Source organism: Bufo bufo, chromosome 4, assembly GCF_905171765.1.
Source record: "Bufo bufo chromosome 4, aBufBuf1.1, whole genome shotgun sequence".
NCBI lineage: Eukaryota > Metazoa > Chordata > Amphibia > Anura > Bufonidae > Bufo > Bufo bufo.
The window spans coordinates 96,213,890-96,240,598 of NC_053392.1; the positions used below are offsets into that span (position 1 = coordinate 96,213,890).

General features: G+C 42.7%; 1 protein-coding gene across 2 annotated transcripts in view; it reads right to left on the bottom strand.

Moving 5' to 3' along the window:
• Window positions 1-3,678: 3,678 nt before the first annotated feature.
• LOC120999956 (ribonuclease H1-like) overlaps window positions 3,679-26,709 on the bottom strand; it is a 48,308-nt gene continuing 25,277 nt past the window's right edge. For both annotated transcript variants that reach the window (XM_040430989.1, XM_040430988.1), the window contains exons 5-7: window positions 25,722-25,806; window positions 6,817-6,941; window positions 3,679-3,957 (exon numbers count right to left, since the gene is read on the bottom strand). In XM_040430989.1, the coding sequence (XP_040286923.1) occupies window positions 3,868-3,957; window positions 6,817-6,941; window positions 25,722-25,806 (300 nt within the window). In that variant the 3' untranslated portion in view covers window positions 3,679-3,867. The remainder of the gene's footprint in view (window positions 3,958-6,816; window positions 6,942-25,721; window positions 25,807-26,709) is intronic.

Consider the following 26,709-nt stretch of genomic DNA (forward strand, 5'->3'; position numbering starts at 1 on the left):
CAAAATCATGAGGACATCACTCCAATTAAAACTGCTTGTGCCAAAAACATGCTAAATTGCTGCAGTAGTGCTAGAGAGATTATAAATCCTTAGGCCTCTTTCACACAGGCAAGATTTCCGCACAGGTGCAATGTGTGAGGTGAACGCATTGCACCCACACTGAATCCAGACCCATTCATTTCTAGGGGGCTGTGCACATGAGCGGTGATTTTCACGCATCACTTATGCGTTGCATGAAAATCTCAGCATGCTCTATATCAGGGGTACTCAACTAGTTTTATTAAAGGTCCACATACCAGGGTCTGCAGTCAGGTGAAGGTCCGAGCTGAACGCCAACAGTAAAGATGCCATGCGATCATGTGATCATGTGATACATGCGCGTGGGGCGCTCTGACGTTATAGTGGAGCGCCCCGGGTAAGTCCCAGAATTAGTAATGGCCACATTAGTGCCCCAGTAAGAATAATGTCCCCATTAGTGCCCCCAGGAAGAGTATTGCCCCCATTCTCTGCTTTTGCAAAAAAAAATAAAAAAATTTGCATTCACCTGGCTGCGGTGAACATTCGCTGCTGACTGCACGCTCAGGACCGGTGCTCCAACGTGATGGCGTCTTGTAGGTCCTGTCCTGAGCTTCTAGTCAGCAGGGAGTGTTCTCCACAGCGTGAGCAAATTGAGGTGGAGGTACCGTAATACAGTGTTTCCCAACCAGTGTGCCTCCAGCTGTTGCAAAACTACAACTCCCAGCATGCCCGCACAGCCAAAGGCTGGAGGCACACTGGTTGGGAAACACTGTCGTAATATATATATTTTTTTTTTACTAGCACAAGTAGCGGTGGAGGTAAAGGCTGTACTATTGGGCGTTCCATGATGGAAGCGCTCATTAGTAAGGGTACTTTCACACTTGCAGCAGGATGGATCCGACAGGCTGCTCACCCTGTCAGATCCATCTTGCCACTACTTCGCCGTGCCGCTGCTCTGTGCCCATCGACTATAATGGGGATGGGGGCAGAGTTACGGCGCAGCACGGTGAGAGGCCGCCAGACTAAAAGTACTACATGTCCGACTTTTTCGTCTGGCAGCCCCCTCAATATAATAAACATTGGTGGCGCAGTGTGCCCCCCCTCAAAATAATAAACAATGGTGGCGCAGTGCGCCCCCCCCCCCCCCATCAGCCCGATATAAAAAACATTGGTGGCGCAGTGCGCCCCCCCTCAATATAATAAACATTGGTGGCGCAGTGCGCCCCCCCTCAATATAATAAACATTGGTGGCGCAGTGCATCCCCCCAATATAATAAACATTGGTGGCGCAGTGTGCCCCCCATCACCCCAGTATAATAAACATTGGTGGCGCAGTGTGCCCCCCAATATAATAAACATTGGTGGCGCAGTGTGCCCCCCCATCACCCCAGTATAATAAACATTGGTGGCGCAGTGCGCCCCCCCCCAATATAATAAACATTGGTGGCGCAGTGGGCAGTGCCAATGAGGGTTAAAAAATAATTTACTCACCTCCTCCAGTTGATCGCGTAACTGCCGGTCTCCAGTTCTTACTTCTTTCTTCAGGACCTGTGGTGACATCACTGAGCTCATCACATGATCCATCACCATGGTAATGGGCCATGTGATGAGCTCAGTGACGTCACCACAGGTCCTGAAGAAAGAAGTAAGAACTGGAGACCGGCAGTTACGCGATCAACTGGAGGAGGTGAGTTAATTTTCTTTTATTATTTTTAACCCTCATTGGCACTTCCCACTGAGCCACCAATGTTTATTATAATGGGGAAGGGGGGTGCACTGCGCCACCAATGTTTCTTATACTAGGGAGGGGGGGGCGCACTGTGCCACCAACGTTTCTTATACAAATACAGGAGGCGGGTGCCGGAATCAAATAGCCGGCACCCGACCTTTGTGACAGGGGGCTGCGATCAGCTACAATTAACCCCTCAGGTACCGCACCTGAAGGGTTAACTCAACTACAGCTGATCGCAGCTCCCTGTCATAGAGGTCGGGTGCCGGCTATTTGATTCCAGCACCCGCCTCCTGTATTTGTAATACAGGTCAGTTTTCTTCATTGGTGGCGCAGTGGCCACAGCCCCTCCCCTCCTCCTGCCTCTTCTTATTGGCAGCGGCGGGGACAGCAGCACAGGGGGGAGGGAGAGACGACTCCTGCGCTGCTGAGAACTATCAGCTCCTGTGCCCGCCGCTGTATTGAGCAGAGCTGCCAGAGTGTGCAGGAGGAGCGCTACATGTGGAGGAAGCCCTGTCTCACTGCGCTGTGGGACAGGCGGAAGTGCGCCGGTAAGCTCCTCCTCCTGCACGGCACAGTGTGCAGGAGAGGAGCAGCGCTCTGAACGATGGCGGGGGTCCGGACAACTGGCGGCCGCGGTCCGTATTTGGACCGCGGTCCGCCAGTTGAGTACCCCTGCTCTATATTGTGCATTTTTCACACAACGCAGAGCCCATAGAAGTGAATGGGGATGCGTGAAAAATCGCAAGTGTGATTTTCACGCATGGTTGTTAGGTGACAATCAGGATGGGAACCAGATGGTTATAAGGGAAAATAATGGCATTCTTAATACAAAATGCTTAGTAAAATAGGGATGGAGGGGTTAAAAAAAAAATTATAATTTATTAACTCCTCATACACTTGTTCATGCAGCCCGGCTTCTCTTGTTTTCTTCTTCGATGCCCAGGAGGAAAAGGACCTGTGGTGACATCACTAAACTCATCACATGGTCCATCACCATGGTGATGAGCGCAGTGACGTCACCACAGGTACTTTTCCTCCTGGGCATCGAAGAAGAAAACAGAAGAGAAGCCGGGCTGCATGAACAAGTGCATGAGGTGTTAATAAATTATTATTTTTATTTAACCCCTCCATCCCTATTTTACTAAGCATTCTGTATTAAGAATGCCATTATTTTCCCTTATAACCATGTTATAAGGCAAATAATAAAATCTACAGAACACCTAACCCAAACTTCTGTGAAGTCCGGGTACCAAACATGCCGATTTCTCACACGCGTGCAAAACGCATTAAAACACTTTGCACTCACACTGAAAAAAAAAAAAAATTGCATTTCACCACGACACACCCGCTTCCTATCCAGCCCTCACATGCGACGCCCGTGTGAAAGAGGCCTTACCAAACAAAGCATGCTCAATATGCAGCCTCACCACCAATCAACAGATGTCAAAATATGAGGGACCACCTTAACCATAGTGCGCCCACACAAGAGTTGAGGTAGGCACCATTCCAGATTATGGCCGTTTCAGCAGGGAACAGCTTGCCGGATGTCTTTGCATTCTGGCATTACCAGAAGTTTGGAAATCTCCGTCCGGCCTCATTTAACTACACTAGGGACCAGCAGAGATCAAGCCGCATTCCAGCAAATATGCTGAGAATCGGACCGAATAAAAAACAGATGTGATGTAGGTTGTGGCTAGATCTCAGTTAATGGGGCCAAAAGGTGATTTACAAACTTCCGGCAATGCCGTAATGCAAAGACATCCTGCAGGATGGATAGCACTAGCCTTACTGAAAAGACCTGGAGACAGTAGAAGTGTCTTAACAATTACACTATAGCACCAGAAAAATATAACTGCTGACTTTTTTTTTTTAGGCAAAAAAAAAAAAAAGACCACATACAAAATTACATGTTTTATTCAAACCTGCAATTTTTATTAATTTTTTATTTTTGAAGTCTTCATTTTTTAGGTTTGTCAATTCTTAAACCACTGAAGCAAAAGGAACTCAAATCAGTGCATCCAACAAGAACAATTAGTATAACAGTGTCTTCAGAAACAGAAAACATTACTACAAAAACATGGTTAACTATTGAACCACACAATGCAGAAATAAAGTGCTTATTTTCTTGATCTTTTTCTTGCTCCTTGCCTAGCCAGCCGGTCTGCCTTTTCATTTCCTGGGTTGCCGCGGTGTCCTTGCACTTGTGTCTATAAAAAAAATTACCGTATTTTTCGCTTTACAAGACGCACCTGATTATAAGACGCATCTAGGTTTTCGAGGAGGAAAATAAGAAAAAAAATTTTTTGAACCAAAAGGTGTGCTTTTGAACTAATGGTCTGGGGATGACACTGTTATGGGGCTCTGTGGATGACACACTGTTATGGTGGGGGGGAAATCTGTGGATGATGCACTGTAATTGGGGGGGGATCTATGGATGATGCACTGTAATTGGGGGGGGGGGGGGGGGGGGGGGGAATGTGTGCTGTGACACATAGGGCCATGAGGGGGGCCAGGATAAGATGCTATATGTGTGGATAACACACATATAGCATCTTATGCTGGCCCCCCTCATGGCCCTATGTTTCACAGCATTACAGTACTTTATTCTTTGTATGAAAAATCTTTAATCCTGAATCAATCGCTCTCCTTTTCATAAACTAGCTGACACTGATATATCGCTGGCCGCTATGCTGCACAGCGTGGCCGGCAATACAACAGTTACAGTGCGGGGAGGGAGGAGGGGTTGGAGGCAACTCACAGCGGGGCCCGGTGCAGTCACTGTATTACACCGGGCCCCGCGCACAGAAGTCTTTTTGTATGTAAAATCTTTCACTATTCCTGAATCCATCGCTCTCCTTTTGATAAACTAGCCTAATCGCCTGCATCAGTACTCACTATGAATGTAGTGTGCGGTCCGGCCGGCGTGTGACTGACGTCACTCAGCACACTCCTCCCACTTCATTAATGAAGCAGGAGCAGGATGAAGTCATGCGCCGGAGGGACCGCACGCTACATTGTTTTGTGTGTTTTATTTTGGGAATTTTTTCATTTTTATTATAAAAAGCACTTTAGCTATTATTTTTGTCCCACTCTGGGACTTACACTTCTGGAGTCGGATCTCCTCTGCTTATGCATTACAATACAACCTGTATTGTAACGCATTGGCTGTCAGCTTTAATGCCAACAGCCTATGAGACCCAGCCTAAGGGCTGGATCTGACAGGCTTCCGTCGAACGCAAGCTCCGATGCCTATGGAAGGCATCGGGCTTGCCTTCTCTGGCATTGGGTTCCTGCCACTGTAGCCCAGGGACCCAATGGGGAAGGCACCTGTACCCGCCCAGAACCCTCTGCATACCGCGGGCAACTTTGACCACGGCATACAAGGGGTCAACACGCTGGCATCTGTTTTCACCGATGCCGGCGTATGCACGTGCCCGATGAGCCCGCCCTACATGTACGGCACGGGCCCTTAAGGGGTTAAATACATTATATAAACTGTTTAACTGTAAAACCATTGTTATAGAAGAAGCATCTCAAAGTCTACATGTCCCTTGTGTCCACCATTAATTAAGTTCTTAGAGGGAGGAGGCCGGGCTGCCATCCGTTTACTGCACATTTTGGAATAGGATTTCAAGTTCTTACTACATAATAAACCTACATCTTCACTACTAAAGAGTTTGTCATGTAACTGGTGGTTGGTTGGTATCAGCTTATCACCTTCATAGAGGCCTTCATTCAACTTTACTAAAAAAGTATGGCAGAATTTTTTTTCATAAACTCAGCTCCATCTGTTACAACATATTCCCATCACAGCACAATTTACCTACAACCAGGTGACAGACTACTAGATGCATTGGCCCCATATTTACTAATGAAATTGAGCCTAGACCTGGTTGTAAAATTTGGTAGCTCCAGTGTTAAAAATCCACTACATCTAGTTCACGAAGGGGGCATCACTTAGTGGGAAAGATGTGGTCAAAGACACCATTTTGGCACTAAATTCGGTCACAAAGTAAGCCAACCAATAGGTGCTATCATCCAGCACGAGCTACTGTAATAAATTTGGGGGCATTTTTAAATGATCAAATCTCCTCTAATATCTCTAAACTACCACCGATACAGCAATGAAAACATTTTGCAGGGAGGGAGACATGTTAATTTGTTGATTTACGTGACCCTCCAGTTTGAATTATTTAGCAATCCTGTAATCACTGGTGTGTAAGACATTGAAGCTGTACCATTCACATATACAGCAGGCAGGTCAACATTCAGAGCTAAAAAACAAAAATGGTGCAGAACTAGTAGATCCTATAGGCTACCTATAAGGTGCCAACATTTTAGGATGCTGATAAAAATGGGCTATTTAAATAAAGGCTAAAACAATAAAGAAAAAAAAAAATACCTGTTAAATCTTCTGCTGCTCCAACACAGTAGTCAAGATGGTCTCCACCGGTCTTTCCTTGCAGCCATGAAAAGCCATATGGCCACATGACATCTGCAGCCTGGTCTGGATGGTGAGGCTAGCATGCATCACACAAGACAAGTGATTGGTTTCACAAGTGGATATGTCAGGGAAAAATCAGGAGACCAGCGGGGACTACATGTGATATATATTTTTTTTTTATTACTTTTCAAAACACCCAGACATCCCCCACCTTCCTGCCCAGGCGTATTTTTGTAAATCTGATATATATGTCACTTTATGTGGTAATAACTTTGAAATCATTTTACTTATCTAACAGATTCTGGGAATGTTTTCTCATGACACATTGTACTAGGTTATGTCAAAAAGGAAAATTTTGGTCAATATTTTACATTTATTTATAAATTTGAATTTTTCTACTTTTAAAGACAGATAGTAATACCTCAAAATAGTAGTCAATCAACATTCCCCATATCTCTACTTTCCATATTCTGGGAAAGTGGTGCAAAAAAAAAATATAATTATATATATATATATATATATATTAAAATTCTGTAAATAATGTTTGCACCAACATTTAACTTTTTAAGCCAGTTTTTTTTTTTTTTACCATAAAGCCCATAACTCTCCCAATGTCACTTACCCATTGGACATCAAGTTCTTTACACAGATTATCAAGACTTTCAAATTCTTCCTTGTTGACAACTTCTTCTCCATACAAGGTCATCCAGTTATTTTTCTTCCACCTCGGGACCCATTCTGTCATTCCTAAATAGAAGACTGACATTCTGACAAGTGCTCAAACTGATGATCTCCATCATAAGTGTAGAGCAGGCAGCAGCAGATATACTGTGTTACTACAACAATAAAAAAATCACTTGAAATGTATTGTCAGAAAATGACAGGACCAGGCCAATTTTCATTTTTATCTCCCCACCTTTCAAGAGCCATAATTGTAATTTTGCCCCTACATTTTGCCTTAGCATAAAGAGCGGGAGAATGTAACAGGGGCCACAGCAGCGCAATGGAGCGGCACCCAGAAATAATAGTAAGCGCAGGGATATCCCCATGTATGCCCTACATGTCCTGCTACTTAGTTAATAAAGTATTGACCCATGAATGTGGCAGCGGCACTTGTGTTCTCCCAACCTGATGATCCAGGCTGCGGGCGTCAGCAGCATTTCACACTGGCCAATCAGCTTTTCACAGCGCAAAGATCCTGTTGCTGATTGGCCAGTGTGTAGCTGAAAGGCAGCAGGAGCAGACGCCGCACAAGTTCCCACACACCATGCCTACTAGCATTCTCTCGGTCCCTGCGCTCAAGTCTGCCACCAGGGGACAGTTTGCTTTTCTTGGACAACCCTTTTCGCTCCTTGCTGCTGAGTGTGCAAAGCCACCAATCATACCCCCCCCCCCCCCCTCCCCAAAGGGAGAGGGGGATATGACACAGGCAGGAGGAGCGATGTGTATGCGGGCTCCTCCCCTGCACTCGTTCAGCTGTGCTCGCATACATATTGCGCCCTGTGTCCACTGTCATGTGCCCACTCTTCTAAAGCCTGACATTGCCCATCTATGCCCGGCTTTACCAAAGCAGACAGGCAGGAGCAGTGATGTGTGCTGTGATCATATTTATTCTATGTATGTGTGTGTTACCATGCCCACACAGTGTTCCTATGTCTTGACGCAGCTGCATCAGGACGTTCTGTGCGGGGGAAGAAGGGAGGCGGCAGCATGTAGTCCCGTGGGAGAGACACAGGGAGGCACACTAAGGATGTAGGTAACACTAACCACATGACCTACACTAGTGTTATCTGTGGTTTTACATAGGACTGCAGGTAACACTACTACATTTTCGGTAATCACAGAGCAATCACTGTTCTCTGTATTCAGAGAGTTATCACTGTTATTTGTAATGTTACATAGGACTGCAGATAAAACTTATGGAATATCCACAGGAGTCCCATAGATTCAGATACCACAGGGGTTTATTCCTACGGCATTCCCTTTGCCACAAAACTGACCTGTGGCCTCCATTCTCCGGGTCAGTACGAACGCACGTATAAATTTCTATATTAGCAAATGGGGTGTGGCAGGGGAGGAGCCAGGACAGGAGGTGGGATGAGCCAGGGGTGAGTAGTGGGTGGGGTTAGGGGGCCCAATTCAGATTCTTGCTATGGGGCCCAGTGATTTCTATGTACGCCCCTGGCTTGGAGCATTATGGGCCTTTCCTGGCTCTCCATCTTCTCACCTCCAATGACAGTTATTGGGCTTTGCCTACTGTGCCAGACTTCATGCAGACCTGCCCATATTCCTACTTCCAACTTGGACCATTATAGGGATTTACAGTTGTGCCATTCTACCATAGACCACACACAATGTAGCTTGGCCCATTTTGTCACTGAATTAGGAGCATTATGGACCTTTGCTGGCTGCCCCTCTTCTGACCTGAAACTAGAATCATTGGGCTTTGCTTGACTGCCAGACCCAAGTTCCCAGGAGCACTGTAGGCCTTGCTGGAGTGCCAGACACACTGCCCATCTTCCATAGTATGGACCTTAGCTAAGGGGCAGGCTTTAGAACATAATTGTATATTTCTAACACTCAACTAGAAGCAACACTAGCCTTTTACAGCATCCAAATCCAGCATAAATAAAAAATTAAAAAAGTGGACAGAGCAAACGCAGTCAAACCACAGGCAGAGGAACAAGCAATCACCAATGAGGAGAAATTAGGCTGGGTCCACAAAGTTTAATGAATACAAAACATGTATAAGATTTACTCACAAGAGCAGGCTATGTAATCACTTACATAGCATGTTCTTGTGAGATGTACCAAGAACAGCATGTCTTCTTCCTGGCTGTGTAGCGGTCCCCTGCAATTGGACAGTAACAGCCAGGGAGAAGGAGACACCCACTGAGGAGAGCTGAAGTCTCCTACTCCCTGTACCAGTGGTACATATTTGATACCAGCAGGCAGATGTCATAAGGTAGTAGGCTTTAACCACTTAAGGACCACAGGTTTATACCCCCCTAGTGACCAGGCCCTTTTTTACAAATCGGCACTCCACAACTTTAGCGGTTTATTGCTCGGTCATGCAACTTACCACCCAAATGCAGCTCGAGCTCATTGACCTGCATTTGTCGGCACCAACAGCTCTCTCTTGTGAAATTTTACAGCCAACTGGATAAGAGAAGTTTTAAAGAGATTCGAACATTGGCAAAGAAAATGCTGAGCTTGTTTGGCTCAACATATTTGTGTGAGAAGACATTCTCTGTTATGAACCTTAACAAGAATCGCATGCGGACAAGACTAAGTGACTCTCACTTGCGTGATATTTTGCGCATCAAAACCACAGCCTTTGAACCAGATCTAGCCTATCTGCTGCAGTCCAGATCTCAGTTTCACCCTTCACATTAGTGCAGGCAAGGTTTTTTCAGTTGAAATGAATACATTGTAAAATCTCAGTTAAAGGGAACCTGTCATCAACTTTATGCTAATCTCACTGAGGGCAGCATAAATTAGTGACAGAAATGCTGATGTCAGCGGTGTGACCCTCATGAGCGAAAAGTAAGTGGTTGCTGAGAACCAGCATCATAATCATTGCAGCCCAGGCCTGGAAAAGAGTCAAATTTACCTGAAAAGAGTCATGGTTATTCATAATCTCCTGCTCTCCCCGTCCATCTGCTTATTGGCAGTTCTCTCCTAGACAGAAAGGGAACTTGGTAGAAGACGGTCAGTCATCAGCAGGCGGGCGGGCGAGCAGGAATCTATGACTAACCAGAACTCTTCTCAGGTGGCCGGGACTCTTTTCCAGGCCCAGTCTGCAATGATTGTGATGTTGGTTCTCGGCAACCACTTACTTTTAACTAATAAATGACAGACCGCTGAAATCAACTCACCTGTCTCTACTTTATTCTGCCGTTAGTATAGTATGGGCGGAATAAAGTTGATAACAGGTTCCCTTCAGTGTCAGTTGGTCAATCAGTTATAAATATATTTGAACATATGAGTATACTTGGTGTTATGTTCCAGTTCACATTTTTGGAATTTAAAAGTTAACAGACAACCTTGTAATGTACTGTTTCCGACATATTTCTGCCTCCTGTTTTTTATATTGAAGGCAGAGTGATTTAACACCTGTTTAGATTTGTCATCCAAGTCACAAAATGAAAGGTATGCCGTTTGCAATAAAATTTGCATAAAATAGTTAATTTGCATGTAATTTTAATGGTTCAAAGAATGTTGGGCAAAATGGTCAGCCCTCGCACATGTTCACTTTATCAAATCTGGCCCTCCTCGGAAAAAAGTTTGGACACCCCTGCCTTAGGGACATTGCCATTTTTCACCTTAAGGACCAGGCTGTTATTTTTTTGGAAATCTGACATGTTATTTTATGTGGTAAGAACGTTGGAACACTAAGGTCTCATGCACACAAATGTATTTTCTTTCAGTGTCCATTCCTTTTGTTTGCGTACCGTATACGGAACCATTCATTTCAATGGGTCCACACAAAAAAAAAACAACAACAACAACTTGCAGCTCGGATGTGGACCCATTTACTTAAATGGGGCCGCAAAAGATGGACAGCACTCAGTTTGCTGTCCGCATCAGTTGCTCCGTTAAGTGGCCCCGCAAAATACACATAAAAAAATATATATTTATAACCTGTCCTATTCTTGTCAGTTTTGCTGACAATAGGCATTTATATCCATGGCTGTCCGTGCCGTTAATTGCGGAACGCACATTGACGAAGTGTTTTGCGGATCCGCAATTTACGGACTGCAAAACACACAAAGGTCATGTGCATGTAGCCTAAGGCAGATTGTGATAAATCATAAAAAAAAAAAATTGTTTACATTTCCCATATGTCCACTTGTTTGCATCATTTTGTAAATGTAATTTAGTTTTTTAGGATAAAGCTTAGAATTTTAGAAGCAAATTTTTACATTTAGGAAAATTTCCAAAACCCACTTTAAAAGGACCAGTTCAGTTATAAAGTCACTTTATGACCCTATTATAGAAACTACACCCCTGAAATTATTAAAAACTGGTTTTACAAACTTTGTTAACTTTTTAGGTGTTCCATAAGGGTTAACAACCAAAGAAAATTCAATATTACCCCAATTCTGCAGTTTAAAGAAACCCCATATGTGGTTGTAAACTGCTGTACGGGCACACGGCAGGGCTCAGAAGGAAAGGAACGCCATATGGATTTTGGAGGGCAGATTTCACTGGAATCATTTTAAGTTACCATATGACATTTAAAGACCCCTGATGCACCCCTAGAGTAGAAACTCTCAAAAAAGTGACCCCATAATGGAAATTACAGGATAAGGTAACCATTTAATTGGTACTATTTTCTGGTACATATGATTTTTTATTGCTCTCTTGCACTTTGTGAGGCAAGGTAACAAAAAAAAAATAGCTGTTCTGGCAGTTTATTTTTTTTTTACAGTGTTCACCTGACAGGTTAGATCATGTGCTATTTTTATAGCGCAGGTTGTTATGGATATGACAATATCAAATATGTCTACTTTATTTTTTCTTTCATTTCTACATAATAAAGCATTTAAAAAAAAATAAAAAATAAAATAAATCAATCAATCATGTTTGTATCCTTTTTCTGATCATGTAGGGCAGGGATGCTCAACCTGCGGCCCTCCAGCTGTTGTAAAACTACAACTCCCACAATGCCCTTCTGTAGAATGATAGCTGTAGGCAGTCAGGGAATGATGGGAGTTGTAGTTTTGCAACAGCTGGAGGGCCACAGGTTGAACATGCCTGATGTAGGGGCTCATTTTTTGCTGCATGAGGTGACAGTTTGATTAGTACCATTTTGGAGTACATGCAACTCTTGATTGCTTGGTATTACACTTTGTGATGTAAGGTGCTAAAAATTGGCACAGTTTTTATTTTATGGCGTTCACCAGACTGGTTGGATCATGTAATATTTTTATAGAGCAGGTTGTTAAGGACAAGAAGATACCCAATGTCTTTTTTTCAAAAAAAAATGTTAAAAAAAAGTGAAAAAAGTTAAGATTAAAAAAACACATTTATCACTGAATAAAAAAAAAAAATAATACACTACACATATTAGGTATCGCCACGTCCGTAACGACCGGTCATGTTACTTTCCCCGCACGGTAAACGCCATAAAAATAAAAAAATAAAAACTATGACAAAATTAAAATTTTGCCCACCTTACTTCCCAAAAAAGGTAATAAGTGATCAAAAAAGTCGCATGTACGCCAAAATAGTACCAATCAAACAGTCATCTCATCCCGCAAAAATCATACCCTACCCAAGATAATCGCCCGAAAACTGAAAAAACTATGGCTCTTAGACTATGGAAACACTAAAAACATGATTTTTTTTGTTTCAAAAATGAAATCATTGTGTAAAACTTAAATAAATAAAAAAAAGTATACATATTAGGTTAAAAAGTGTAAAAAAGCAATTTTTTGTCATCTTACGTCACAAAAAGTGTAATAGCAATCGATCAAAAAGTCATATGCACCCCAAAATAGTGCCAATCAAACCGTCATCTCATCCCGCAAAAAATGAGACCCTACTTAAGATAATCGCCCAAAAACTGAAAAAACTATGGCTCTTAGACTATGGAGACACTAAAACATTTTTTTTGTTTTAACCACCTCCGGACCGCTGTACGCAGAGACGCGTCCTGGAGGTGGTTGATTCATTCCTCCTGGACGCTGATGGGCATAGTGAGTTCATGGAAGTTTTTATTTTTTGTCACAAGTTAGTGGAATATGAGACTTTGTATGAAAAAAAAAAAAAAAAAAAAAAAAATCATCATTTTCCACTAACTTGTGACAAAAAATAAAAAATTCTAGGAACTTGCCATGCCCCTCACGGAATACCTTGGGGTGTCTTCTTTCCAAAATGGGGTCACTTGTGGGGTAGTTATACTGCCCTGGCATTCTAGGGGCCCAAATGTGTGGTAAGGAGTTTGAAATCAAATTCTGTAAAAAATGACCTGTGAAATCCGAAAGGTGCTCTTTGGAATATGGGCCCCTTTGCCCACCTAGGCTGCAAAAAAGTGTCACACATCTGGTATCTCCGTACTCAGGAGAAGTTGGGGAATGTGTTTTGGGGTGTCATTTTACATATACCCATGCTGGGTGAGAGAAATATCTTGGCAAAAGACAACTTTTCCCATTTTTTTATACAAAGTTGGCATTTGACCAAGATATTTCTCTCACCCAGCATGGGTATATATAAAATGACACCCCAAAACACATTCCCCACCTTCTCCTGAGTACGGAGATACCAGATGTGTGACACTTTTTTGCAGCCTAGGTGGGCAAAGGGGCCCATATTACAAAGAGCACCTTTCGGATTTCACTGGTCAGTTTTTACAGAATTTGATTTCAAACTCCTTACCACACATTTGGGCCCCCTAGAATGCCAGGGCAGTATAACCACCCCACAAGTGACCCCATTTTGGAAAGAAGAGACCCCAAGGTATTTCGTGATGGGCATAGTGAGTTCATAGAAGTTTTTATTTTTTGTCACAAGTTAGTGGAATATGAGACTTTGTAAGAAAAGAAAAAAAAAATCATCATTTTCCACTAACTTGTGACAAAAAATAAAAAGTTCTATGAACTCACTATGCCCATCAGCGAATACCTTAGGGTGTGTACTTTCCGAAATGGGGTCATTTGTGGGGTGTTTGTACTGTCTGGCCATTGTAGAACCTCAGGAAACATGACAGGTGCTCAGAAAGTCAGAGCTGCTTCAAAAAGCGGAAATTCACATTTTTGTACCATAGTTTGTAAACGCTATAACTTTTACCCAAAGCATTTTTTTTTTTACCCAAACATTTTTTTTTTTATCAAAGACATGTAGAACAATAAATTTAGAGCAAAATTTATATATGGATGTCATTTTTTTTGCAAAATTTTACAACTGAAAGTGAAAAATGTCATTTTTTTTGCAAAAAAATCGTTAAATTTCGATTAATAACAAAAAAAGTAAAAATGTCAGCAGCAATGAAATACCACCAAATGAAAGCTCTATTAGTGAGAAGAAAAGGAGGTAAAATTCATTTGGGTGGTAAGTTGCATGACCGAGCAATAAACGGTGAAAGTAGTGTAGGTCAGAAGTGTAAAAAGTGGCCTGGTCTTTCAGGGTGTTTAAGCACTGGGGGCTGAGGTGGTTAAAAATGAAATCATTGTGTAAAACTTACATAAATAAAAAAAATTGTATACATATTAGGTATCGCCACGTACGTGACAACCTGCTCTATAAAATTACTACATTATCTAACCTGTCAGATGAATGTTGTAAATAACAAAAAAAAAAGTGCTAAAAAAAATCTATTTCTTGTTACCTTGCCGCACAAAAAAGTGTAATATAAAGCAACCAAAAATCATATGTACCCTAAACTAGTACCAACAAAACTGCCACCCTATCCCGTAGTTTCCAAAATGGGGTCACTTTTTTGGAGTTTCTACTCTAGGGGTGCATCAGGGGGGCTTCAAATGGGACATGGTGTCAAAAAACCAGTCCAGCAAAATCTGCCTTCCAAAAACCGTATGGCATTCCTTTCCTTCTGCGCCCTGCCGTGTGCCCGTACAGCGGTTTATGACCACATATGGGGTGTTTCTGTAAACTACAGAATCAGGGCCATAAATATTGAGTTTTGTTTGGCTGTTAACCCTTGCTTTGTAACTGGAAAAAAATAATTAAAATGGAAAATCTGCCAAAAAAGTGAAATTTTGAAATTGTATCTCTATTTTCCATTAAATCTTGTGCAACACCTAAAGAGTTAACAAAGTTTGTAAAATCAGTTTTGAATACCTTGGAGGGGTGTAGTTTCTTAGATGGGGTCACTTTTATGGAGTTTCTACTCTAGGGGTGCATCAGGGGGGCTTCAAATGGGACATGGTGTCAAAAAACCAGTCCAGCAAAACCTGGCTTCCAAAAACCATACGGCGCACCTTTCCCTCTACGCCCTACTGTGTGCCCGTACAGTAGTTTACGGCCACATATGGGGTGTTTCTGTAAATGGCAGTCAGGGCAATAAAGATACAGTCTTGTTTGGCTGTTAACCCTTGCTTTGTTAGTGGAAAAAATTGGTTAAAATGGAAAATTAGGCAAAAAAAATGAAATCCTCAAATTTCATCCCCATTTGCCAATAACTCTTGTGCAACACCTAAAGGGTTAACGAAGTTTGTAAAATCAGTTTTGAATACCTTGAGGGGTGTAGTTTATAGAATGGGGTCATTTTTGGGCGGTTTCTATTATGTAAGCCTCGCAAAGCGACTTCAGACCTGTAGTGGTCCCAAAAAATTGGGTTTTTGTAAATTTCTGAAAAATTTCAAGATTTGCTTCTAAACTTCTAAGCCTTGTAACATCCCCAAAAAATAAAACATCATTACCAAAATGCTACAAACATGAAGTAGACATATGGGGAATGTAAAGTCATCACAATTTTTGGGGGTATTACTATGTATTACAGAAGTAGAGAAACTGAAACTTTGAAATTTGCAAATTTTTCAAAATTTTTGGTAAATATGGTATTTTTTTATGTAAAAAAATTTACTTTTTTGACCCAATTTTAGCAGTGTCATAAAGTACAATATGTGACGAAAAAACAATCTCAGAACGGCCTGGATAAGTCAAAGCGTTTTAAAGTTATCAGCACTTAAAGTGACACTGGTCAGATTTGCAAAAAATGGCCAAGTCCTTAAAGGTGAAATAGGGCTGAGTCTTTAAGGGGTTAAGCTAACAATCTGAGTTTCTAAGTTTTTATAGCCTTAGCTGAATGACAGCAGTTTTTCAAATGGTTTACAGCTTCAGTCTTGAACTATTGACTATCCATTCACATCACTTATACAAGTGTCTCTAGTCCTGCAAAAAACATATTTACTTAATCAGTTATCAGTGAGAGGCTAGGTTAACCATGGGCGATGCGTTCCCTGTAACAGCGGAACACAACACAATGGAAAGTATAAGTATTGCCGCTCTTTAACTGTGCGTTGCGTGCCATATAGTGAAGCATATGAAAAGCATGCTTCTTCATGGTCACTTAACGTGTTCGTTTTGCGGTAACGTGACACACTGCATGCATTGGCCTTTATTCTAACAGTAGAGAAGTACCGTATTTTTTGCAAAAGTGGGGGAAAAATAGAAGTGCATCTTATGGGGGCGAATGCTGCGACCGTCCGGTGAATAGGCTGAGAGGGAGGAGGGACTGGGGGCCGGCATCTGTTTCTGTAATGGCAGCGGGGCCCGGTGCAGTCACTGTATTCTACTACACGGGGCCCCGCTCACCGTAGTATACAGTAATCATATCTAACTTGTGGGTATTGTTAAAGTATTCCAATCATCTTAAATCTAGCGCTGACTTTCCACCCTGGAAAATATTATTTTTGCTACTCCCCCCAGTGAATCGGACCTTGTGCCCCCTTGGTGTTTCAGGTCACTACTGTAGTGATGTTGTCAGAGAGGACCTTCAGATGGCTGTTCTTTAATACGTCTACTGCTTCTGCGAGTGTCATAAGGACTGCATTCAGTTCTCATCTTCCTTTTAGGCTGTTTGGCCCGTCTCCCTGGAAAAAATGGTTGCCCATCTTTGCACCCCAGCCTGAAGAGCTGGGATCTGTTATGACCTGAGCATCTGGGATCTTGAGCCATTTTCTGCCTTGGAGCAGCTTTTTCTTTTCCTTCCACCAGTTCAGATCTATTTTGACTGTTGATGGTATCTGTATCATCCTGTCTAAGGACGTCTGGTTCCTGTCCCATTCTTTCAAGAGCCATGACTGCATGATTCTTGTATGGGCCTGACTCCATGGAACAGAGTTTATGCATGTGGTCAAGTTTCCTAAAAGGCTCATTGCCCCCTGAATGGAACACCTGTGGGATTTTTGAAAACGACTTATTTTACTTTGTCCTGGGGTAGATAGGTTGTTTGGGATACAGAATCTAACTCTACGCCCAGGAACCTTATTTTTGTAGATGGGGTGAGTATTGTTTTTTTCCGATTTATCACCCATCCTAAATTTGAAAGGGTACTTATAACTTCCTCTGTAGTCCTGAAGGTTTCTTCTTTTGAATTGCCACTTATTAGGAAATTGTCTAGGTAGGGGAGGATATTGGTTCCCTTCCTGCGCAGAAAAGCCATAATTTCCACCACCAGTTTGGTAAATGTTCTGGGAGCGGATGAGATACCAAAGGGGAGGGCTACGTACTGAACGTGATGGAGTCCCCCAGGATCTCAAATTGCAAATCTTGGATATTTCTGGGAGGCATGATGAATTGGTATGTGATAGTAGGAGTCTTTTAGCACTACTGACGTCATAAAGGCACCCTTTGGAATCAGCGGAATCGTAGATGCGATCTACTCCATCTTGAATCTTTTGTATATTATGGATCTGTTGAAGGGCTTTAGGTTTATTATTGTGCGTAGTGTAGTCGGGTTTTTTGACTTGAAAGAGACCAGAGTAGAATCCCTTTCCAGAGTCTGGCACTTTTATTACTACTCCTGCTCTTAGTAGGTCCTGAGTACCTTGCCAAAATTGTTTCCCTTACACTTCTGTTTTGGGTGGTAATTGAGAATTTTTCTGGAGGTGTTGAAGAGAATTCTATTCTGTATCCCTGAGCCATGATATTTAGAGCCCATGGGTTTGACGTAACCCGATTCCACTGGGTTAAAAAACTCTTCAACCTGCCTCCCACTTTGGCGTCATTGCTTATTGCTCTGTTTGTTTAGGGGATCAAGAAAGAATCTTCTACCCCTTCCACCTTTTGGGTAGCTCCAGCGACCCATTTTACCTTTACCCCTGTACGGCCTGGATTGTAAAGGGAATTGACGAAAGGGCCTTTTCTTTATTTCTTTTTCCTCCGGAAACCCCTTCTTTTTATCAGCCGTTTTCCAGTATTTTATCTAACACTGGCCCAAAAACAAATTACCCTGAGAAGGGAATAGAGCATAGTTTAGACTTGGACGTTTAATCCCCTGACCATGCCTTCATCCATAAAGCTCTTCTAGCTGCATCTCTTGCGTACCGATTCAGCTGAGGCATATGATAAAAAAAGCCGTTGCTGATTTCAACAGTGGTAAGGAATTTCTGATATCTTCTCTGGGGGTTTTGTTCTTTAGGTGATCTTCTAATTCTGATAACCAGAAGTACATGGCCCTTGCCACGGATGTAGCAGCAATGTTGGTTTTTACCCCAAACATAGATGCCTCCCAAGCTTTCCTTAGTAACAAATCTGCTCTGCGCTCCATCGGATCACTAAGTTGTCATACATCTTCGAATGGTAAGGCCGTCTTTTTGACTACCTTTGCCACCTGAATATAAATTTTAGGCATTTCAAAGATCTTACATTCAGCTTGATCGAATCGTAGTCTGTTCCTGAATTCTTTAGACACCCCTAGTCTTTTTTCAGGATCAATCCACTCATCCAATATAATTTCTTTGATATATTTTCCTTGATGGGAAATACTTTTGGTCTTTTTGTACGTAAAACCCCGAACATCTCGTCCTGTACCGTACGAGGTTTGGGAATATCCTCTATGCCCATGGTAGACTTAATGGCTTTCAGTAATTCTTCCATTTCATCCGAGGAAAAAAGTATTTTTTATCATCCTCTATAAAACTTCACCCTCTGAGAAAAGTTCTTCCTCAAGTACTCATCTAGAGACAGAGGTATCCTCAATGTCCTCGACCTCAGGGGAGGATTGAATGGATAACCTAGGTTTTTTGGCAGGCGGGATAGGCGTACTAGAAGTAGTCAGAGATGCTAGGGACAATTTAATCTCATCCTGGATAAACAATTTCCTCTCAGACAGGATAGATGGTTGCCCCTCTTTTAAGGGGTCAGAAATGCATTGTTTACACAACTTTATAGTTATCAGGAAGTCTCCTGGCACAGGTTGGCACTTTAGGGATTTAGACTTAGATTTAGTATCTCTTGTTCCCTGATGAGTAAAGGAGAGCAACCAAATATCAGCATATTTATAGCATAATATAATGTAGAAATAACCATACTCCCCTTAGGGGAACTCACAGTAGGAGCAACCGGAGAGGGGTCAGAACCCTGACGGGATGGTGGAGTCTCAGTAGTGGACATAGTGGCAGTGATGCACAGCTCCATGCTGCATGAGCACCACTTTTTAAACACTTCCTGGTTTATGACATCATCTTGGCGTGTCATCAGCTCTGCGCCCAGGCTCCGCCTCCCACGCCTGCCGGCCGTAAGATCAGAGACGCCGCGCTCACCAGCTCGCGCGTCCCACATGGATCTGGCATCAGCGGTCTGCTTCCGACACAAAGTGGAAGGGAGACCATGAAACAGAAAGGAGCACAGGTCCCAGCTTAAGCCGTGCGAGTGTCCACATTGGACTCTCTGACCTAACCCCGTAGGGGCAGAAAAAAACACTGAGGGGGAGAAGGGGTGGGGGCAATTTAAACTCTGTATTCCTGTCCCTACAGAGGTCAAGGGTTCTCTCATAGTGGCAGTCATGGTGGATGGAATGGAAAAATAGAACCTGTCCTATTCTGGTCCGTTTTACAGACAATAGGCATTCTTACAATGAATCCACATTTTTTTTTGCGGAGCCACAAAACAGTCGTGTGAATGTAGCCTAATACACTGGTAGTTTGCCTACGAGACCCATAACCTCATAGGCATCCGTAGCTGCCGGGCCCCAAAGCTGCGGTGACAGGGACTTGATGGATCAGGAGAGGGAGGTTGAATCTTATGAGGGGTTAAATCCACCGGCATTGGGGTTATCAACTATGCTGATGCATGCAGCAGGGGCCCGGCTGCCAGTAACAGCCAGGCCCCTGCACCGCATGTAGGGCAGGAGAAGGACCACAGGACCAGAATGCTCATCCTGGGGCACAAAGGACCGGCAATTTAAAACTACCATTCTTATCCTGGGTACTTAAGGTGTTAACTTTAAGGATGGGTCAAAGCAACATGTCAACCAGAAACTGAATAGAAATATTAATGTAATATTTTTTAAAAAAATAAATAAATATATATATATATATATAATTGAAAAAATGAGGAGGCAGCACACTGTGTAAACGAGGGGTGCACATCCGGCAAATGTGAACCTGCACCTAGGTCCAATAAGCTAGAGGTAAAGAATAGCCAGCAGCACTCCAGGAGATAAAGGCAAAACGGTGGTTTATTAGACCCAAAGTCAAACAAGCGACGTTTCGACAGCTTATTGCTGTCTTTGTCAAGCATAGTGCACATGTGACTCAAACGTAGTATAAATAGGGGTGTCAATCCAAAACATATTAGCATCAATCATATGTATCATGATATAGATAAACATTTTATAATCTGAGGGTGATTACAAACTATACATGTGTTAAAATGCCAATGTCTGGCAAACATAGTGCATACATAATAATAAAGTACAAATATAATGTGTCCTGTATAATGTGGAGGGAAGCATAATTAGTGCAGGTGACAGTGTTAATTACGTGAATTAAAAACCTCACTGGATTGACACCCCTATTTATACTACGTTTGAGTCACATGTGCACTATGCTTGACAAAGACAGCAATAAGCTGTCGAAACGTCGCTTGTTTGACTTTGGGTCTAATAAACCACCGTTTTGCCTTTATCTCCTGGAGTGCTGCTGGCTATTCTTTACCTCTAGCTTATTGGACCTAGGTGCAGGTTCACATTTGCCGGACGTGCACCCCTCGTTTACACAGTGTGCTGCCTCCTCATTTTTTCAATTGGATTTCTGCACCAGAGGACGCTCTGCACCTACCATGGCTACACCTATTGAAAACCTTGACCCAGATGTCTTCACCTACAGCAAGGAGGACGAACTGAGGATTTTACAGCGCACAGAGAGAGACACGACCTTCCTGTTCACGCCCTCATTATTGGATACCAAGAAACGCTTTGAGTACGATTCCAAACGTCTCATCAATCTGGAGCTCCATATGATCACGCTGTGTGAATATCATCAAAACCACAGGATCCCACGAGGTATGAGGTCACAGTTGCGACCGGATTTATTTCCAAATGATGCCGATTTCTGTACCAGATTTTCCCATATATGCAACAAATTTGCATTTGACATGATATTGCTCAATATTGAATTCTTGCAGAAGGAGATTGTATCCATACAAGATTCTTTACAAAAAGTTACAGTGGCATTGAAGGCACTAATGTCAGCTGAAGATTATGCTGTATATATTGCGTCTTGCTCACCACACTTTGACAAATTAAGAAGTGAATGGCAAGATAAAAAACGTCAAAAATGGTCACGTGACATGGAGGACTATACACGAGGTTTTGTATACGTATGGCAGCGTGATCCGAGGAGCTCTAGAGGAGGTGATAGAAGACAGAACTACTCCGCGGATAAAAGATATACACGATCTCAACCTCAATCTCGCAGTAAAAGTCATGAACGGGGAGAATCCAATCTACAAGCAACATCATCAAAATCTTTTTTAGGACTGGGCATGGATCCCATAGAACCAGGAGGGGCGGGAAACGCCATAGAAAATGGCGAGGACAAGAACAAGAAAGGGGGTGAACAAGAAACGGACATAGTGGTAAACCTTTCTTCTTTGGCATTGAACGATGCACAGCAATCCGTCCTGGACAGGGGTCTTTCTTTTTGCCCTGTGTCCAGGACTGATTGGTTTAACATAGAGCTTGACATACATAGGTTCTTGCGGAGTATCAAACTAAAAATTTGGTTCTCCACACAGAACCAGGTTGCGAGATGTGAAGGGGACAGACCAACTGAGTTATCATTGAGCAATACAGGGCTTTATGTTAAAAGCAATTTTAACCCTGTCATAGATCACACTGCCATTGAAGCTTTTTCTTTGGCTATACGGAGGGACCTCAATAAAATAAAAAGTGCTTCTGATAATAACGATCTTAGATTTGCTAACATCACTGGCAGTGAGATCGCCGCGTTGCGCTCTCTGGCCTCCGACCACAGCCTCACCATCAAGTCTGCGGATAAGGGTGGTGGGGTTGTGGTCATGGATACCAACGAATACATCCGGGAGGTCCAGGGCCAGTTGGATGATTCAGATGTATATAAACGTGTAACACAGGATCCTAAATTTGGTCTATTAAGGGAACTACGTGACATTTTAAATCAGGCCCGTGAGGCAGACATTATTGATGATAAATTGTTTTGCTATTTGTACCGTGATAAACCTTGCACGCCTTTATTATACACCCTGCCCAAAATCCATAAGGGGGTGTCGCCCCCGCCGGGCCGCCCAATTGTTTCCGGCAGAGAGTCCCTTTTTTACAACGTTGCCATCTTTTTGGACAAAATGTTGAGCCGTTTTGCTTCCTCCACTAAATCGTTCATCAGAGACACAGGTGATTTTTTATCTAAGATAGATAACCTTGAAATCCCTGGGGGCGCGGTCCTAGTTTCGTTCGACGTGTGCAGCTTGTACACGTCGATCGACCACGAGCGCGGCCTACAAGCTGTAGGGGAGTGCCTTGCCAGCTCAGAATACTCCCTGATATGTCGTACTTTTCTTCTTGTATTGTTAAGATTTGTTCTGACCAAGAACTATTTTCTTTTCCAGGACGATTTCTTTGTTCAGATGCGTGGAACCGCAATGGGGTCCAACGTGGCGCCCACTTATGCAAACATCTATATGGCCCACCTTGAGGAGTCATTCATCTATGGCAGCCACCACTTCAGACAAGTTCTGGGGTGGTGGCGCTATATTGATGACATCTTCTTGGTGTGGACGGGCGACACGTTGGGCCTCGCCGCTTTCCACGCATTCCTTAATCAGATTGACCCCACTGTGAAATTTACCATGGTCCAGTCCAATGACAAACTTCAGTTCCTTGATACGGAGGTCCGGATCATGGGACGAGATTTAAGCACAGATTTATTTGTGAAACCTACAGATAGGAACACCTTGCTACGTTATGATAGCCATCATCCCCGTCCCATGATCCGGTCTCTACCATTCAGCCAGTTCCTGCGAGTACAACGGATAGTTAAGGACAAGCAGGTGAGACACACCAGATTTGAGGAAATGGGCAATAAATTTGCCATACGTGGATACCCTAAGAAATTAATTAGGGATAGTATCAAAAAAGTTGAAACTCAGTCTACCATCAATAAACCCCAGAGTGACCCTCCAATTCCTCGCATCCCTTTCATTTCCAGCTTTTCGACTGACAGCTCACAAATAGCGGGCGTCATTCGGAGACACTGGAAATTGATTGGGAATAGTTTCCCCCTTGTCGCTGAATTTCAAACCCCCCCTTTGTTCTCCTATAGGAGAGGGAGGAATTTGAAGGACAGGTTGGTGAGGGCAGATGTGGGTAGCACCAGGGCCAGTGTGAGGACAATGTGTGGCTCCACTCGAACTGGTTGCTACCCCTGTTACCATTGCATAAACTGTAAATTGATGCTCAAGGGTGACACATTCTTTAATCCGGCATCCAATGGGATGATGAAAATTACGCAATTTTTGACCTGTGATTCATCCTACGTGGTCTACCAACTTACCTGCCCATGTGGAAAGTGGTATGTTGGTGAGACCACGTGGGATGTAAAAACACGGCTAAACCAACACCGTTATTCCATCAGGAAAGAAAAATTAGATCTACCCGTGTCTAAACATTTTAAGGAAGCGGGACATACCCAGAATGATCTGAGATTCCGCATCTTGGAGCAAATTGAATTAGGGAGACGGGGGGGGGGGGGGGAGACCGACAAGCTCTCCTCAAAAAACGAGAATTGTATTGGATTTACACGTTAAATACGTTGAGACCCAATGGGCTTAATGTGGACTTTAAGGTGTGACAGTTTTTTTACTGTTCACAATTAATGTCTCTTTCTTGTGACGGCTGTAATCCTATTTCCTGCTGTGGGTTTATTGCACATGTACATATACATATATGTCTAATCAAGTAATTTTCCATGAGGTATATACTAAAATATTCTCTTTTGTTTTTAGGCTTTTTTTCAACTTCACTGCCGTGATTGGGGTTCTGTATGACACGTCATATATCGTCATTGCAGTGGATTATTCCGGTTCCGCCTATTTTTGTTATATATAATGCAATTTATTTTCTATATAGTGCTTATGCATATTGTTGTCTATTGAGTATTGGATGTCCACCCATCTAGTTAATATATTTACATTTTTCACAAAATTTGGATATTTATTATAATTTTTCCTTTTTTGAGAGATTGTGGCGCCCCCTGAGGAGGTATAGATGACAGTCCGTGGGTATATCCCGGTGACGCTCATCTCTCCCTCCTATACTGATGGCTCTCATTATGATCCGTCACTATTGGATGACACACTATCTCTTTTATTTGCGATCACCGTATAGATCGACGTCTGCCCGGTGACCTCACTAAGTTTATCTGGTGGATCCGTGGACAGTATCGCCGATTCTTTTCTCGGATCGCATTATCTGCTGCTAGTTTTTATTATTTACCTGGTGCGAGTGCTCATTATTCATCTCTATGACTACGACAACATAGTGATTGCTGGGCGGCACCAATTACGTACTAGACATGCGCACATTGTATGGGAGACCGCTGTGGCCATTTTGGTATAGGCTGTTTCCCGGCCTCTGACCACCGCGGTTATCGCGAGATTTACCGCTGTCGCGCATGCGCAGTGTGAGAACCGGGACGCCACTGCGTACGATCCATGCAACATGCAGTTCCCCACCGGACAGTGAGGTTTTTAATTCACGTAATTAACACTGTCACCTGCACTAATTATGCTTCCCTCCACATTATACAGGACACATTATATTTGTACTTTATTATTATGTATGCACTATGTTTGCCAGACATTGGCATTTTAACACATGTATAGTTTGTAATCACCCTCAGATTATAAGATGTTTATCTATATCATGATACATATGATTGATGCTAATATGTTTTGGATTGACACCCCTATTTATACTACGTTTGAGTCACATGTGCACTATGCTTGACAAAGACAGCAATAAGCTGTCGAAACGTCGCTTGTTTGACTTTGGGTCTAATAAACCACCGTTTTGCCTTTATCTCCTGGAGTGCTGCTGGCTATTCTTTACCTATATATATATATATATATATATATATATATATATATATATATATATATATATATATATATATATATATTTATTTATTTATCTTACATCAACTACAGTGATTCCTCAAGATACAATATTTTCAAAATACAATGGTCTTTTCTGACCCATCGCAAGTTAAAACTACACTCAACATACAAATAGCTGTATTAGTTGCTAGTTAGTAGCTATTCTTAACTGTTATGTTAGGACTTGTTTTGTCTTAGTTATCTGCTTATTTTTCTTAAAATCTTCATTTTCTCTTATCTTGGATGACATTTTGGGGCTTTGGAACCCATTACTCAACTTACAATGGTTTCAACATACAATTGTTGTCCTGGCACCAATTAATATTGTATCTTAAAGGGAGCAATGTACTTCTTTCAACATTTAAAGTGTAATAAGCTATATATAAAAAAACACACCACAAGATTATGACTAGCTTGAGAACTTACCCTTTATAGTATACTCGCTGTCAGTACAAACATTAAGTCTGGTAACATTGTGATCCCTGGCCTGCTCTACTGCTCTGCTGGCTGCCTGGTAGTGAAGAGGAGACGAGTCATTTAGAAATATTAAGCACACTTGTACTTGTTAGGACATTTTTGGATATGGCAACACACCAATTCTGTTCATTTTTATTTGTAAAATTGAGAAAGGGGGACCATTTAAATTATCTTTTTTTTCTTCTTTATTTATATTTTAAAATTTAGGCTACTTTCACACCTGCGTTTAGGTGCTGATCCGTCTGGTATCTGCACAGACTGATCCGCACCTATAATGCAAACGCTTGTATCCGTTCAGAACGGATCCGTTTGCATTACCATGAACCAAAAAAAAAAATATTTCTCGTGCATGGCATTGGGGGACACAGCACCATGGGTATATGTCCAACTACCACTAGGAGGCGACACTAGACATAAAAAAGTGTTGGCTCCTCCCCTTTGGGCTATACCCTCTCCACAGACACTAGGCAGCTCAGTTTTGTTCTAGTGTCCATAGGAGGCAGACCTGACCTGCTTTTTTGTGCAGGTCATCCTGCTACTTTTTTATTTTATTTTTTCTTTAATCATTTTTTCTTTCTCTGCAGGTTTCGGCCTGCGGCAGGGGTGGCTCCATCGTGTTCCACTTTAGTTGCCCCCCTGCGGGCGCGTACTCAGGTACCTGGCAGCCACCCAGTCCCCAAATCTGCTTCCGCAGTGGAATTCCGGCAGTCCCACGGTTCCCGTGTTGAGTCCGCCGAGGGGGTGGTTACTGCTGCGCCTGAAGACGTCTGAGGGTGAGTATGTTAGATTAGGGATCCCACCCTCCTTCCCACGCCTGGACGCGTTCCCCCCTCATGTTCCCTTCCCGGATACATGATACAGCTTTATTGCTGTGTGGGACAATGACTTGCCTCTGATAAGCAGCCTCTGCTACATAGCTTGTGGGTTTTCTCTCTCA